Raw genomic sequence first — 18884 nt, 5'->3', positions numbered from 1 at the left:
ACTATTGAAATAGAAGCAGACAACTCAATCAATTTCTTGGACCTAACAATTAGTAGAATAAACAACAAACATGATTTTTCAATTTATCACAAACCGTCCTATACGGATATTACTATACATCACGATTCTACCTATCCTTATCAACACAAAGTAGCAGCTTATAATAGCATGATTCACAGATTAGTCAATGTTTCTCTTTCAGTAGATAATTTCAATAAAGAACTTAATATCATCAAACAAATTGCGGTTAACAATGGGTTTAAAGCCGAATTAATAAACAAAATACTTGCCAAGAAAGTCTTTGCAAAAGCGATTCGAGATGTTTTTCCTATTGATAAGGTAGATAATCAAAATTATAGAGCTTTAACGTATTTTGAACAACCAACGGAAAAAAGGGGCTTCATTTTTGAGGAAACGAGATATTAAAATTTCATATAGAACAAGTAATACGTTGGCAAAGTTAGTTAAAAGTAATAAAGACAAAACATCCAAATTCGAGATATGAGGAGTATATAAATTAAAGTGTGGAACGTGCCCTAAGATATATATTGGTCAAACGGGCAGGACATTCAGGAATCGAATCCAGGATCATCATACGAGCTATGTAAATAAGAAAACAAATTCAACATATTCAAATCATCTTCTAGAAGAAAATCATATCTTTGATGGAGAGTTCGAAATTTTGCACATAGAAAATGAAGGTTTGAAACTGAATCATTTGGAAGCAATGGAAATTCATAAACTTAAAAATTCAAATATTGTAATGAATGACCAACTGGATTTGAATAGATCACCATTATTGAACTTGTTTTCCTAAAAACCGAGACAGAATTATTATTGATGTAGATGTGAGGTATTATGCTTCAGGTAATCATAATTAAACAGGTACCTTAGGAAGATGTTTAGGTAATTTTTTGAGGTAGTTTCAATTATGGTTACCTGTAGTGTATAAATATTAATGTAAGAACAACTTGAAGTATAAATCACTTGAAAATGCTACTGTGCTAGCGAAATATGTTGTAATATATTTTTCAAAATGAAATTTGTGAAGATCAAATCGTGAGGTGTAGTTTTTGAAATTTTTGAATTATGTTTCAGTTCTGATCATTTTCCACTGAACTTCACTTGTATTTTTGTAACAATGCTTCTTTATGAAAAAAAAAACTTTTTGGCTTTCTGTTAATCTGTTGAAAACCTGTTGAAATTTGTTTTTTTCGTTAACCAGCTCTCGCTCCCCTACGAACGACAACCCTCAAAAGTCGAAACTTGTGCGAGCTGAGGATTAACGATATTTATCCTTTTAACGTGCGATTCCTAGCACGGACTGTATGATAGGCAGTGAAAATTGGTCGTACAGCCTCTCGGTTCGAACTACCAATTCACTTGATGGTCGATTGAATGAGTGAAACAAGCCATTCACGCTAACCCAATCAGCAACTGTTCCATCTTTATACAAAGACATATTTTTTAGGAGAGTTCATCGTACAAAAACTATTCTCTCATAAAAAATTATCCCGTTTCGATGATAATTTAATGGTAGTCCCGTAGTACCTACGTGAAATAGGCAATCTAGGAAAGTTATTGGAAACAAACCCACTTTTAATGATCATTTTCAAAATTTTTCATTTAATATTCAAAATCGAAAACCTTTCAGAGTGGAAAACAAATATTTATAGTTCCCAAACAATATGTATGCTATTTATGTATAAAAAAAGTTTCTCATGCAATACTTATTGGAAATTACATATATAGGGTCTTTCAACAGGGACTTCCGAACTTTGACAATCGGTAACGGCCATTTTGTTGAAGCTACATCTGTCAAATTAGTTGTCATTTATTCAGTATTTTTGCCCAATCACTATGGACTGTTATAGCATTCAACAACACGTGCAAATAATAAAACTGTTTTACCAAAATGGGTCTTCTGTTAGGACAATGTACCGCGCTCTTCGCCCATTTAACAGTCGCCATAATCGTCCTACCGAGAGGACTATTCGCAATGTGGTGGATAAATTTGAGTCCATTGGTTCAGTAAACGATCGACCAACACCTGTACGTCGACGAAACGCAAGATCTGCCAAAAAGCATCTCCGCTATCTGTGAGAGTATGGAGGAAAATCCGAGGCAGCCGATTACGGGTCGCTCACAAGAACTTGTTCTTTCGCAGACCACAACTTGGCGAATTTTGCGTCGTGACTTGGACCTGCACCCGTACAAAATTCAACTGATACAGGAACTAAACTTAAACTACCATAGACGTGTGTTCGCTAATGGGCTCTGGAGCAGTTGGCAACTGCCCCTAATTTTCATCGAAAAATCATATTCAGTGACGGGGTCCATTTTTGGATGGAAAGATACGGGAACAAACAAAATTGTCGAATTTGGAACATTATCAAACCAAATTGAATCAAAACGCGTCCAATGCATTCCGAAAAAGTCACTGTTTGGTGTGGATTTTGGGCCTGCGGCGTCATTGGTCCATATTTCTTTGAGAACGACGTTAGCCAGGCCATCACTGTCATCAACTTCTTTTAGCCTGAATTGGATGATCTGGACACCAACGGCATGTGTTTTCAACAGGACTGCGCCGAGATCTTGTGATTTGACCCCGTTAGACTTTTTATTTTCTTTTATAATAAATATTCACAAAACAGATATAAAATTAGGTTTAATGAGACATAAATGAATGTCTTTCATCTGCATGGAATAGTAGATAAAATAGATCAAAACTATTATTTGTATCAAAATTACCAATAATAAATCAATTTATTTGTTTATTGAAATATATATTTTTCAATTAGTCTTTATTATGACTGATCCGCACCTATTTTGCAAAGGCAAAATACGATTTTCAAAACGTTCATAGATACTGTAGATTGAATCATTTTGATTGGTTGAAAGATGTTATCTTTTTGTCAACCCTTCGTAATTTCTCCTCGATATAGTCCTCAGACTATATCGAGGAGATATAGTCTGAGGACTATATCCCATATATATATATATATATATATATATATATATATATATATATATATATATATATATATATATATATATATAGTCTGAGGACTATATCGAGGAGAAATTACGAAGGGTTGACAAAAAGATAACATCTTTTTGTCATGTCATGTTTCATGTCATGTCATGGGATGTTTCTTTTCCACTACATCATGAGATGGACCTGTTACTGGTTAACAATATTTCTCTTAGACGAAGGTTTCATACATGCAGTCGAGTTAGAGCCGCGTTGAAATCAATCCAGTTCCAGACACACTGCTGTGAGGGTCGGATTTTTCCTGGACTTATGAAAGGTAATACCTCGAAACCGCTCTGTGGATGATTTACTCGATTGATTTCAGAGTAGTTCTGCTACTGGATGAACGAAAAACAAAACAACGAACAAAACAACAACTAACTTCTGTGAGGTATCTTGCATACATGTATGTCGGATATAATTAAATGCCCATCGTGGTATTAGCCGGCGGAGTGAATGTTTTCCGACAGGCATTTACTATAGTACATTCGGTATTATCTGAGAGTGGGAGAATTTCAAGAATGCAAACATGCTGTTACATCAGAGAAAGCAACATATTCGTCTCAAGCAAGTGGCACTGAAATGTATTCAAAAAGTTACTGAGATACTACTACCCGCTATGCCTCTTGAGGGCACGTCTAGGGAGCCATTAAAATAGTACCTCGCGACAAAGAACTTCAACAGAGGCGGCCGACCCTGTTTATCATATTGCGTTAAAATAGTATAGGACTGGGGGTATTAATATATATTTTTCAATGATATAACTGAAATATCGTGAAAACTAATTTTGTTTAAATATTTTATTTTGAGAAGGACAATTTGTATTTGAAATAGTTTGTTTATTTAGGATTGTTTCCTTCTAAAGATCTACTAAATTATCAAAACAATAAATTTAAAAATAAAGACAAATGTAAAAAAATTACTGTATTCGATAAATTAGCTTTTTGAAAAAAATCTAATTTGTCAGTAACTTCAATTTATGAATTTTTGCATATAAAAATAAATATGTATCATCTGGTGACGTTTTGAAGATTATCCATTTTCTTTATCCCACCCATTTAAATCAAAACATCATAATTTGTAGTTATAGTTCGTCTTCAGATATAAATCAATTTGATACTAATATTATTGACACTGGCAATAACAAATTGATCGTAGGTTTGGTAATGAAGATGGATACAGTCTTCGAAACGTCACCAGATAAGTTTACAAATAATAGAATTGGCTTCGACTGTGAAGCCATTTTCAAGAATTAGAAAAGTGTGGCTGTACCTACTGAAAGACACACTTTAGAGGTTTGATGTTCTGGTCTTGCCAAACCTTTGAGGCGGTATGACTGCATTGATCCATGTTTCATCCAAATAAAAAATAGATTTATCCAGTGTTCTGGCTTTGTTTATTTCCCTTCTACAACCTCTGATTTTTCTAATAATATGCTCTTTTTATCTTGTTTTTCAAAAATGAAGTTCAGCTCTTGTAATATCTTCCATAATCTAGTTCTTCTCATATCAGGAAACTGTCTTCACGAATAACTGACAACACTTTATTTATTGTAAGTATTTCGCTTTTTATATAAAAAGAGTAACTGTTCTCCTAACTGAATTCTTGACTTCTTCGTCGATAACCAAACCCTTTCTGCCAGTGAATACTTTCGGTTCCAAAAAGCTGTTGTTTTATTTGAGTTGCTGAAGAATTCTAAAAATTGTCGATCTATTGACACCGGTCATACTCGCGCATTTATGTATTCTTGAAGAATTATGAACATTCATAACAATCGTTTTTTTATTTATATTCAATGCTGACAGTTTCGGACGCTTCCCGAACAACTAGCTTCCATGATGTATACCTTTTTATTCAACGCGCTCTCGAAATAAACTGAAGAATATCACTATGACCACCGCCTAGAAGTGAACACTTTTACTTCTATACGGTGCTAAGGCTAAGACTAACCCCTCTACCGTGGCCTTTAAACTCCCAACAGAAAATAAATATAATATTTTCTTTCTATGGAAAAAGCCAAGTCGGTCCTATTGATAGGTGCAGTGCGTCTGTTGACGGTATAATTTGTAGGAGATTGTCTTGGTTACTACTGGACATATTTTCACATGTTTTGTATACAAACTATTTGTTATTTTCTTTGTTATAAATGAGATGTTTCAAGAATAAATTTTGTATATTCATTTATTGAATTCGTTGAGAGTAAATGATTTGAATGCAGTACGCCTATGGTTCAAATATATATAGATATACTGCTGCAGTTTCTCTCATTTCTAGACAGACTATAGTACCTTTGTAGGTTCGGTGACAGACATGAGTATTTCGAGGTATTATTTTTACATATTTATTTTCTCCAACTCAAAACAAGCTTTACAGGTTCAACTATCTATTTTGCCTAAAATAATCACTACCATCGATGTTCACTTCTACATTAATTCAATTTCCATATCGAAGTTATGAATGCGTGTCATTTTCCTCGAAAGTAGGTAGCAATGTTTCGTGCACTAACAAATATGTAAGATATGTACGAGTGTCGTAATATGTAGGCATAATAAATATTCACCTACTTTATTTCCTAGCTCGGTGACAGAGTGATCTACTTCAATTCACGTTCGGATTCAAACCACATATCAAAAGAAAACTTCTGCCAAGTTCATACATTCAAGATCTATTGTTCAATTGTAAAAGTTAAAATATTGAAGAAATGATGAATTATATCCAGTAATGAATATCATATATCAGAATGCTTTTTCAATTGAGTTATATATCCATAATGTAATCTTATTATGAAGCCATTTGTGAAAGTTTTATAATATTTTATATAATGTTTTTCAATAATTTATTTTTTCATGCCCCTGAAAGCTGTTTAAACGTTCAATAGGTGGTAAGGTGGTACTTGTTTCAGATATATTTTCAAATAATATATTACTGTATTTTGTTAATATCCGAGTTTCTTCTCAGCTACATCATTAGTTAACAATATTTCTCTTAGACGATGGTTTTATACATGCATTCGAGTCGCGTTGAAATCCATCGAGTCGCAGGCACATTGCTGTTTGAGTCGGATCTTTCCTGCACTGATGAGAGGCAATATCTCGAAACCGGTCTGTAGGTGATCTACTCGATTTATTTCAGCTTGGTTCTGTTGTTGGATAGAGGGGACACGTCTGCTGGACATATCTAATGCCCAGCTTGGTATTAGCCAGGATATAGGTAGCTTCCTCAAAAATTCTGTATAACAGTTCGAAACTTTGAGAGTGAATAATTTTTTCGAAACATGGAAAATTTTAATCCTGTTGTGTGACACAAGGTAGGTGGGAAATCATGATGGAATATTGAGATCCGCAAAGAGATTCATAAGTAATCGTGGAAACATTTTAGCAAGTAATTGATAACCCAGATTCATGCACTTCTGGAAAAGCAACATTTTTTTAAGTCGATCACTTCTACCTCATTTGTTATTAGTTCATATGGCTCATGTGTTTCATTTCATACCATTGTGAATACTACTGTAATGGATATAGCTGACTTTGAGCTGACTTTAATGAAATGAATAAAAACACTCCTGTCTATTATCACTAGTTAATTTGATTAATACGACCAATCAAGTATGAAACTAAAATGTGCAAATTGGAAAATCGGTTATATCGGGAGTTTTTAGGTAAGATGGAAGGACAGGTAGTTGAACGAACCAGGGTGCCAACTTTAAAATTCAACACTGAAGATTATAGAGGTTGTTAAACATAAATTCAAGAGTGTATATATAAACGATCGCTTCAAAAATACTTCACTAACTTTAATTGAAAGCTTCTGATAATTCCTCTTCCGTATTCTCTGTTTCACTATCACTGTCGTCATTTAAATCAAATTACGTTTTTATTCCTTTTCTGCCAGTATTCTTCGGTAATATTAGATACTTCTTCTTTAACTAGCTCTATCACCCTCTTATCAAATTTTGGAAAATTATTTTTACGCCTGATGCTTTGTTTCAATTTTCCCCAAATCAAATCGATGGGATTGAAAACACAAAAATAGGGGGGAAGTCTCAATATCGTGTGTCCATACTTTTCAGCAATACTCTCAAGGGCATACACTTTTTCAAATGTTTTTGTCTGTGAATCTTCAAGTAGTTGGTTTTTGGCACGATACACTCATAACGTAAGAGGAGAGGAGTAAAGTTTTGAAGATACCTTTTTCTCTGGATAATGTTTCTGAAATTCGGTTTCCATTATTTGTGCTGTTTGAAGGAATGAGTTATTGGGTCTTAGAAGACCTCCCCTTGATATGAATTGCAACCAATCCAAATCTTTGAAAGAATCTGGAAGAACTTCCGTTCCCAAATTATATTTTTTCTTGAATTTATGAACCACATAACCCGTTATATAAGTTAATGAGTCATTGTTTATTTTTATTTCAATCCGAGTAACGACGATTATTAGATGACCCCATCCCTCTCATGTAAGAAAAGAAGTTTTCCAGAATATCCTGATTCAGTCGCGTAGTAAGAATATATTGGACATCAGAGTGCCTCTTCTGAAAATAAAGGAAGAGCTCAACAATTGATCTATTACTCAAAAGTATACCTTTCTGAAATTGAATCAAGGATTTATGTTTTCCCACTCGTAGTGTTTTAATCACATTGGAAGTTTTTTCTAGTACTTTTTTCTGATCCTCTAAATTTATACCAAATGCGTTTTTAGATGGTTCGTTAGCCCTTATTTTCGTTTTCGAATTCATAACGTCAAACCATCTGTTAATGAGCTGAACGAAGTCTGATACTTGTTCCCAGGGTAACTCTGATGGCATTAATCCGCTTTTTCCACAATATGAAACTGCCTTCGAAACAGAATTAGAGAACAGTTGCACTGCTGGTCTAACTTTTTGTCTTTCAGTTCCCTTCAATTCGATATGGTACTTGCTGACTTTATGTACTATAGAAAGCTCTGATGTAGATATATCCAGGAGACTTTCGAAACAGGATTTATCCATAAATGTACCTATCATTTAACCAAAATCCTTGATCAATGAAGTGATTTCTCAATAACTTGATTAGATTAGGTACATCGACAAACAAAAAAATCCTCATAGATTCATTACAAGGATGTGGGAATAAACAATCCTTATCGTGAGCAATAATCATTTCCGAGAAATATTTCATATTCGTAGGATCCATGTCACTTACTATGGCTATCACAGTGAAACCGGCATTGAATAATGCAGATATAATTTGGTTTAAAATTTCTTTTTTCATTGGCTGATCAAAATCATAAAACACTGGTTGCTTCCAGTTACTAATCAGCTCTCGTGCCATTACAGTTTGGCAAGTCTTATGTGGGCCTATCACTTGTTCATCTTTTTATTTATATCAATTCTATTGGATAAATGGATTTCGTCGAAGGAAATAACACACAACTTTTCAATGTCTTTCAATTGAAATGACATTTTTTGCATGAGATTGATAACATTGGTCAAAAGTCCGGGGCTGAGATTGAATGGAGAAGTCCATTTCCTTAAAGTAGAGAGTGCTGGTAGGGGCAATGCGTTCGCTCTCAAATAGCGATAGGCCTTTGGACTAACACTTCTCAATGATATGGCAGATGCAATATCCTCTGCTGACCACTTTCTAAGATTCTTATGGGGATTCAATAGTCTTTCTATTTGACTAGACGAAAAACATTTCTCCAATGATTTTCTGCATGTCTCCATATCTTTCTTCAGCTGTGAATTTTCATCGCACAGCACCCTATTTAACGATTTCAAATGTGCAACCTTTTCTTCTAGTTCTGCTATACGTAACTCCGCAATTCTGAAAAAAATTTAAAAATGCATAAAGAAAAAAAATCGATTAGAGGCAATATTCACAGTGACAATAAGTTCGCTTGATAAAAGAACCTAACCTCTCTTTTTCTGTTTTTTGTTGTGCATTCGACTGAACTGAAGTACTGCAAGTGCTATCTACGTTTGTTTGTTCAGGTTGTTCTATCTCTTCAGTATTTAATTGTAGTGATGTGGAAATACTACCTTCATAATTTAACAATTGTTGCTCTGGTAAAAGAGTGGATTTTCTCCTTTCTTCTTTCTTTCTGATTCTTCAGTTTGCTTTCTCTTAAATAAGAGGTTCAGAGTGGGCACAGCATCAGTTTTCAAAATACGGACTGATAAATCTTCGAAACAATCTTTATGGAAATGAATAGAACAAATAGTTGCTGAAAACCATTGAATACCTAATACATTATGTGTCATCATTGCTTTAATTAATACACACCATTTTTCAAATTGATGTTGTCCTTCCTCCTACATGCTGAAATCCATTGTTTAGACAGTTCTTTGCTCTTTGTGAATAGAAAATACTTAATATTGGTCCCTTTTGTCACTCTGTTGTAATTATTACAACCAAAAACCGCACAACCAGGCATTCTTAGTTATATACCTACCTACTCGTATTTTTGTTTAATTATTGAAGCTTCGAATACGACACTAAATTGACAAAAGCTAATTAAAAATGTTTGAAAACCACTCTTGACAATAATTTCATAATAATTCTTAAACTTCACAGCACAACAGAGAACTTGTGAGAAATTCAAATTGAATTTAGGCAAGTCTACGAAGTTACAACCCCGATATGCTTCGCACTCACGTCATCTGCGCGAACTGGACGCGTTTGGAACTAACGAGTAGCATACCGTTTTGAGTGTATCGTGGTTTTTGGTATAGTTATCCTCAAAATACAAATTGTTATCCATTAAAAAACTTTGTATTTTATCTTTCCTCGAATTTTTATTCGGTACTTTGATGAGCTGTCGCGAATGATAGGAAGCGTTGTCAAGACCTATTACACTATTCGCATCCAAATTTGGGATCAATGTGTTTTCAAATCATTCCTCGAAAATATTAGCTTTCATGTTCTTATGATAGTCAACATTGCAGTCCTCAAGTTTATTTCAAGTTTATTTCAAAGAATTCAGAACCCATCCTTTACTTCCTCCGCAATGCACAATGATTAGTCGCGATCCTTTGTTTGCATGCATATTAGGCGTACACATTCTCGAACCCTTTCGTAACTGTGTCGTGAGTGGCATACCATGTTTCGTCCAAATAGAAAATTTGCCGTTGTTCTTGTCTATATTTAATTATTTGTTCTAAGTATTGGTTACGCAATTCCACTATTCTTCTGCCTTCCATAACTGATTGATGTTTGTTTATTATTTTAAATCTAAATCCTAGTTTCTTTATCTAATTCTGAAGAGTTTTGTCACAGCAGCTCACGTTATGGCCGGAAGTATTCAATTTCTTCCTAATGATTTCAATAGTAGAAATCTCATTGCTTTTGTAATAGTCGTATATTGTTTTTTTATGATTTTATAAGATGAACATGTGAAGGTTTTGGTAATCCCGCATCAAATCGCGTTCATAAGGTTTGTTTTTGACTATTTTACGTATAGTTGAGAAAGGAATTTCGGTCAAATCTGATGTTGCTGTAATAGTTTTTTCCCTCGAAACCAAACTTGATATGTAGATTCTTATATACCTTGAAACATACTGTTGTGTTTCAATATTCAAATGCATCCGAATCTTATTCACTGGTATCTCTTTTTCGCATTGTTCAACAGCGCTATTAGAATCACTATACAGGAAAAAGTCTGCGTTGTTATCACACTCGTTATTACTATTAGTACTTGTCCAAGGACGCCACATTTTAAACAAATAACAAAAATGTTAAGTAATTATAACTTCACCAATATCGAATTTCAACACTCAAATCACGATCAGTTCCTGAACTGAACATTGACAACACGACTCTTCTAACCATCCTCACATTTTATTGGTCACCGTAACATGACTTCAAATTTAATATTATGACTCCAATACGAACTGCGTATTCTTCAGTCCACGTGGACTAATTCGTAGCGGCATTATTCCTTTGTATTGTTTTTTTTGGCATTTGAGTTCGCCGAAGCTTCAAGAATTACTATATCGGTTACTTCGACTATACCTGTAGGATTGTTTAGTGATTACTTTAATAAGTGTATGAAAGTATAAAAATAGCTTACCTTCTTCAAGACAGAATTGAAATGATTATAATTCGTGGTGAAGTTGGAAAGTGCGCACGAAGGGCGGCATGTCTTTTTAACGAAGCACACCCAAATTGTAATGTATAAGTAATCGGTATGTGCTTGATTTGGTGAATAAGTTTTACGAAACTGGTTAAGTAACAAATAAAAAAAAAGAACTCCACAGTACTAAATGAAGCAGCTCAAATTGGAGTTTTGGGAACATTTGCTGCAGACCCCATGAGCTCCTTACGATCAGTATCAGAACAGACGGGAATGTCACGCGAGACTGTAAGAAAAGCATTGAAAGTGCATAAATTTCATCAAGAGCTCTACGAGGATGATTATGATAGAAGAATATAGTTTTGTGAAATCATATTTCATCGAGTCAATACCATCCCTAATCTTCTGTTTGTTTCAACGATGAGTGTTAATTTTTTCTAGATGGCAATGTTAACAGACAAAATTGTCGCTATTGGAGTGACGAAACCCCATATATTTTTCGATAATGGCATACATAACATCCACAAAAAGTTAATATTTGGGCTGGTATTTTTTGAAATGCCATTATTGGTGCATAATTTCTGAAAAAAAACTCGACTGGCAATCGGTACCTTGAAATGCTTGAAGAGACTATCGAACCTCTTACAACTCACGAGCTGGAAAGTCGAATGGATGCAGAAGGTAATGAACTTTTGCAGAAGGGTCTGTTACATTTCCAGCAGGACGGTGCTCCACCTCATAATTTTCTTTCCGTCCGACAGTGGTTAGGTAAACGAGAGATTTCCGGATAGAATGATTCGCAGAAGGGGAACAGGTGAATGGCATTCGAAATCACCAGGTTTGACACCCTTAGATTTCTTTCTTTGGATGCATCTTAAATCCATTGTTTATAAAACACACCTTTCTGATATAGAAGAACTTAAAAGACGAATTGAAGCATGCCAGTCAATTCCTAGAGAAGTTTTCCGTGATGTTAGAGGAAAGTTCGAAAACAGACTTTATTATTGTTGAGAGCAAAATAGACGACATTTCAAACAATTTATAAGATAAGTGTAAAAGATTTCATGTTTGAAATGCCTTTCTCACAAATTAAATTTTATTTTGTAAAAGGACAATAACCAACAAATAAAAAATCCCACGAATAATACATTGAAACAGTGCCACCTACTCTTCCAACCATTTTTATTATGCATCTCAGAACAGGCAAATTCTAACTACATGTGTTAGTTTAAAACGCCATTTTTCGGAAAATGCTCATAAAAAATAATAAGTCATAGTATCATGGGAAACAGAATTGAACGCCAATCAAAATGGTGTGCCACTTGATCCCGTTTCATTTAAAATTCTAAGGGTAACAAATAGTCCTTGAAAGTGTCCCCCTTGATAATAAAATTGGCATTCCTCATATTGTTTACTGGAAGGAAGACTTTAAGAAAGGGTAGATTTCAAATTGACATATTTTGTTATAATACAATGGAAACAATTGCAGCAAATCAAAACAGACAGCCTGTGTATTTGAATTTTTAATGTAATGTACTCTATACATGTCTCATTTCAAATGAAACTCATTATTGTAATAATTGTTCATGTGCGCACAATCACAAATTTCATTACTTCATTTGTCTTAACGCACATCATGACAATTGGCATAACCTAACAAGCCGAATTTCGTTCATTATTTCAATATTTCGTTTCGTTCATCAATATTTAATATTTTTTCTTAATTTTCAAGTGTTTTGATAGTTATCCCGCTCTGATTTATCGTGTTTATCTTGAAATTCTCTGTTATATTTTTACATTTTTTCATTTAACTATTATGATTATTTCTGTATATGGTGGTAGTTCTGTATTGTATATATACCTAAGATTACTGTTTATTAAAATAGTTTTACTATTACTAATACTGCAAACCTTTTACAATTAACATATAATAAATGAGTCCATTCAGAATGTATTTACCTTCAAACATGGTTCTTTTACCAGAGTTCCATAATCAACGATGAAGATGTTATAATTTCCTCTATAAAAATAAGCGTCTCGCATGTCAGTACTTGGGGCGTACATTCTTCCTCCTCCAAATCCATGGATGACTATTTTCGTGGGATAAGCCCTGTTGAACTGACTATTGAATAGGGATTCTTCTTTGGTTGTATCTATCAGTTCGGGATTCTCTTGTGTACGTCTGGAAAGTATTGATATTGAATGAATTTTGTTTTAATGAAGGAAAATCCCATTTTTTATATTATCATTATCTTTTTTGACTAACTCATCTGAATATTTTGTCTTGGTACTTTTAACATTCGGTTTTAATTTTTTTATACTTTTTCGTTAGTATTAAGCCGAGTCATGAATAAAACGTTTATATTCCTTTATCCTCCACAAAAACAAAAAATCAAATTGTTTCCCAGCATTGCTACATACAAAAAGGGGAGTTTGAAGAATGATTTCATTTCAATACTTTTTCTGAAAATAAATTAATTTCTGATAAAGATTCCTGTTAGAAACGACCTTCATCCATCTGTTTAATAACTCCACATTTGCAAACGATTATGATGTGTTACATATTGAAGAGAATTATTTGAGACTCAATCATTCAAAATGCTTGGAAATCGATAGATTTAAGAAGTCTGAATTACTGGATTACCAAATGGAATTGGAATTTGAATGACTCTTCTAACTCAAAAGGTTGCTGACCACTGAAATAGGCCTTTTGAATGAGATACAATTCAAAAGGTACATGCCAATACTACCCCTGTTTGTATTTAAAAAATTGTCGATTACGTCATCAGGCCAACACCGGTGACGAAACGTCTCTCATATGTATATTGATGTGTTTTTGATTTTTTCCAAAGGACGCCTATTTTTCGAATACAGAATTTATTCCATACATTTGCATCGCACTGTATATACACACATACATGAATATTGGGGAATATTTACCATGAATACACACTCGTCAGTAGGATAAACACAATTTGTAACAGATCTTTCAAATACTTTTTGAACAAATATTGATTCAGCTCTTACATGACGAGAGTTCAACATCGATAGAATTTCTGCTTGACTTTCTCAGTCGTGGAAATCGTGGAAATCACAATTTCTGTTTTGTGATGATTTATTTTTATGAATATCTCTCAAAATTTAATAGAGATAACTAGAAAGTATTGTCATTATTCTCAATAATAGAAAATGAGGTTCACAAGAGTCTAAGAAACTGACCCCAGCTATTATTCTCACGGCTTTTTTGTTAAATATCCTACATGCGTTAATATCATTCCGCCGGATAAATGTCCCGTATGATAAATGTGAACGAAAAAAGTGTTGTAAGCTAAATAGCGCCTGTTGAGAGATTAAGGTTTTCAATTTTCGAAGAAGACAGTTTGATACTGAGTTTGATCAATATGTTCTTACCAGTTCAAAGTATCATTTAGATGTATGCCTAAACGTTTAACCAAAATGGTGTTGGAAGTAAAAATGATGTGTTGAGTTTTACTTTCGTTCACCATTAGAACACGAACAAGCCTGGGGAAGTTCTTTTATAGTGGAATACGTGTTGCAATTTTGTAAACCGTTAAGGTAATTATCAAAGTCCAATTAGCATATTCCATCGACCTAAAAGGACAAAATGAATATATCACGAATGAAACGCTTTCGACAGAAACAACGATACAAATTATAGTAATCTATGTCCGTATAAATTGATGGAAATTTGAGTGCAAGTGGGGTTGCCACTTTTGACTGTATTTATTACTTTCCCCGGATGAGCAATGTCGCAAGAGAATTAGCGATATATCATCAATTCTATGGTTATTGTAATCGGCCTTGATTGGAATTGGCAATTAGTGGTTCAAAAAATGGTTACGTCACGTCGATATCACTTCCGAAGGTGTATTTCCATTGAATGTCTCTTAAGATTCTAATGTTGTACAAGGTGAACTGGTGATGGGTCGTTAAATGTTGGGGTCAATTTTAGCATTCGTGTTTACATCCAAGTCAATGGCACGTTGAAAAAATTTCCCAATTTATGGAACTTATAGAAAATACAGCGCGCCACAGATCAAATAGTGTATATTTGATACTGAAGATTGTTAAATTTGTTAAATGGTTTCTTTCCTATATGAAAGAAAACAGAAAGTGAAAATCAGTTAACGGACTAAGTCAAAACTTCTGATCACCTGATCTGAATAATATAGGTGTTTCCCAGGTGTCTGTCCTGGCACCTTTGTTGTTCTTTATTTATACAAATGAACTCCCTCCTTTTTTATTTTTCTTCGTTTCTTCTTTTCTTTTTCTGATTGATTCGGCCGTTACTTGATGAAGATCCATAGTAATTTCATACGATTTGATCTCCATAAACTTTATTTGAGAAATATATCACGACATGTTTCGCTAACACATTAGCTTCTTCAACAGTGATTTGAATACTACAAATTGCTTCTTACGGTAATATTTATATACAATAGGTAACTACAATTAGGACTACCTCCATCAAATTATCTAAACCTCTACAAATTTTATATACCTGAGGTACCTCTTCAATTATGATTACCTAAAGACCTAAAGCATATTACCTCACTTCTACATCAATAATAATACTTTCTCGTTTTTTTTTGAGAAAAGAAATTCAATAATGGTGATCGAACTCTTCGTTAAAGATATGATTTTCTTCTAAAAGAATATGTTGAACTTGTTTTCTGTGCAAAAAACACAGCTCATATGATGTTCCTGGATTCGATTCCTAAATGTTCTGCCAGTTTGACCAATATATACCTTAGGACACGTTTCACACTTTAATTTATATACCCCTGATTTCTTGAATTCAGATGTTTCTTCTTCAGGAACTCCTTTCTTTTTTACTTGTATAGAGTATTTTATTTATTTATTGAGCGCATCCGAAACGTCCAATTTTTCGTAACTCTGGGGCATAAATCAGGCTGAATTTGGCCGACGGCGTGGGTTATGTTGACTTTGAGGACCTCTGTGGTTTGTGGATCATTCGCATACATCTGCAACTTGAGAAAACCCCACAAGAAAAAGTCTAACGGGGTCAAATCGCACGATGTCAGTGGCCAGTTCATATCAACTCTACGTGAGGTGACCCTGCCCTCAAATTGCAGCATGAGCTGTGTGGCACGTAGCGCCGTCCTGTTGAAACCAAATATTATTGGTATCCAGATCATCCAATTCGGACCAAAAGAAGTTCGTAATCATTGACCTATAGTGACTTTTTTAGGATGCATTTGACGCTCTTGGATTGTTCCAAATTCGAAAATGTTGTTGGTTACCGTACCCTTTCATCTAGAAATGGATCTCATCACTGAATATGAATTTTCATCCAATTCAGGCCAAAAGAAGTTGGTGACAGTGATGGCCTGGCCAACGTCGTTCTCAAAGAAGTATAGACCAATGACGCCGCCAGCACAAAATCCAAACAGTGATTTTTTCGAAATGCATTGGACGCTCTTGGATTTCATGTGGTTTGGTATCGTCCCAAATTTGACAGTTTTGTTTGTTTCCGTACCTTTTCATCCAAAAATGGATCGCATCACTGAATATGATTTATTTTTCTATAAAAATTAGGGGCAGTTGCGAACTGCTCCAGAGCCCATTAGCGAACACACGTCGTTGTCTATGGTCGTTTACCTTTAGTTCCTGTATCAGTTGAATTTTGTACGGATGCAGGTCCAAGTCACGATGCAAAATTTGCCAAGTTGTGGTCTGCGAAAGGACGAGTTCTTGTGAGCGACCCGAAATCGACTGCCTCGTATTCTCCTGCACACTCTCAGAGACAGCGACGATGTTTTCACCAAAACTTGCATTTTGTCAACGTACGGGTGTTAGTTGATCGTTTACTGAACTAGTGGAGTCAAATTTATTCACCACATTGTGAATAGTCCTATCGGTAGGACGATTATGGCGACCGTGAAATAGGCGAAGCGCGCGATGAATTTTTCAAACAGAAACTCATTTTGATAAATCAATTCCATCATTTGCACTTGTTGTTGATTGTAATATCCGGCCATAGTAATTTGGCAAATCATACTGAATAAATGGCATTTCTCCTCCAGAGTGTGACACTAGCTTAACTTTCCTGAAAAAATCTGAGACAAACACCCAAACAATATCGAAAACTTTTCATCACCATCTCTTGACATATGCTGGATACACCTGCATTTATACAGATGCTTCGAAAACAGAAGAAGGGACAGGAGCTGCTTTTACCACAGACAACCATCAAGTTATATTCAAACTTCCAGAAACAGCCACAGTCTTTACGGGAGAAATCTATGCGGTATGGAGAGCCATGCAGTTCGCAAATGAAGAAAATATTGAACGATGTCTTATTATCACGGATTCCCTCAGCTCTTTATCCGCTCTTTCTGAACTCTATCCCAGCCATCCGATCCTCATATCGATAAAACATGAACTCCGAAGAATCTCTAATAACGGAATCAACTTGAGACTTTTATGGGTCTCTTCACATTGTGGAATTATAGGTAATGAGAGAGCCGATATGTTAGCTAAGAGAGCGATTACTGAAGGCGAAATCACAGCTCTTCCAGCTATAATACCGTCAAACATGAAGGTCTTCTTAAAACACCTTCAAAACAAATCAAGGCAATTTGAATGGGACACCTCCAACTCCAAACTACATGAAGTGAAGAAGAGTATTTGCCCTTACAAATCCATCCCGAACAACAGAAAACATCAAGTTGTGCTTACACGACTGAGATTAGGCCATACTAGAATCACTCACAACTGTCTCATCACTCACTCCACCGAACCTGTGTGCTATCTATGTGATACGACTCTAACCGTGAAACACATATTGTGTGAGTGCCCACTGTACCATCAAGAAAGGGTGAATCATAGTTTTCAGAGACAATAGAAGATATTTTGGGTGAAAATTGCAACTTTAGGAAACTGTTTTCATTTATGAACAATATTAATCTATTGCAACGTATTTAAAACAATATTTTTGTACCAAACATTACCAACATTTTTCAATATGTACTGATCCGTCGCTAATAACCCTAGCGGTTGATGCGAATTGATGAATTAAAAAAAAAAGTGGCAACTAATTTGACAAATGTACCTTCAACAAGATGGTCGTTATCAATTGTCAATGTTTGGAAGTCCCTGTAGAAAGACCCTACAGCTCTCATTTTTTCATATGCTGACAATGCTACGTTACTATTCTGCAATGAATTTGATGGCTGTCACTTGCAAAATAAGATTATCAAAACCACAATTACCCTGACAAATAACGCATCTTATACTAGTTATATAACTTTCCATACTAAACAGAAAAGCAATCTGCCTAAGCTGAACCTGAGAATATGTGACACTCGACTTGTTCAAATTACCTCTGCAAAATTATTAGGTGTTACTCTTGACAAAGATTTGAGTTTCAAGACATACTGCAACCATATCATTGGTTCCCTTGGTTCCATTTGTTATCAAATGAGAGTTAAAAGGAGTAATGGATACTCAGAGTTTAAGTGTTTGATCATGCTCGGGTACAATCAAAACTCAGTTCAAAAAATCTGTTAAAATCGCACGATAGGAAGTGAAAATCAATCGTCCGGCCTTGCCGGTCGAACCACCGGTTCACACATCGGTCGATTGAGTGAGTGAAGCAAACCACCCACGAATTACGTACTTTAAAGAACGAAGACCGTTTTTAAAAAGACGAAATATTTTTATTTGGACAAGTTGTTCGTACAAAAGTTACATCAAGACTGAATTTTTAATAATGCAATATAAATGGTGAGAAATTATAATGTTGGCTTTTCCTG

The 18884-nt window shown here is 34.6% G+C and overlaps 1 protein-coding gene across 1 annotated transcript in view; it reads right to left on the bottom strand.

Annotated features, from left to right (window-relative positions):
- Positions 1 to 18884, bottom strand: part of LOC111516365 (phospholipase A1 member A) — a 75644-nt gene that overhangs the window by 34393 nt on the left and 22367 nt on the right. Inside the window, exon 3 of the mRNA XM_074169964.1 lies at positions 13045 to 13267. Within this exon, the coding sequence (XP_074026065.1) occupies positions 13045 to 13267 (223 nt within the window). The remainder of the gene's footprint in view (positions 1 to 13044; positions 13268 to 18884) is intronic.

This window comes from Leptinotarsa decemlineata, unplaced genomic scaffold (assembly GCF_025532065.1).
Source record: "Leptinotarsa decemlineata unplaced genomic scaffold, Ldec_3_MD MMD2_P_RNA_scaffold_6, whole genome shotgun sequence".
NCBI classification, from domain to species: domain Eukaryota; kingdom Metazoa; phylum Arthropoda; class Insecta; order Coleoptera; family Chrysomelidae; genus Leptinotarsa; species Leptinotarsa decemlineata.
The sequence above is the reverse complement of the archived record's forward strand: the minus strand, read 5'-3'. Positions and strand labels throughout refer to the sequence as shown.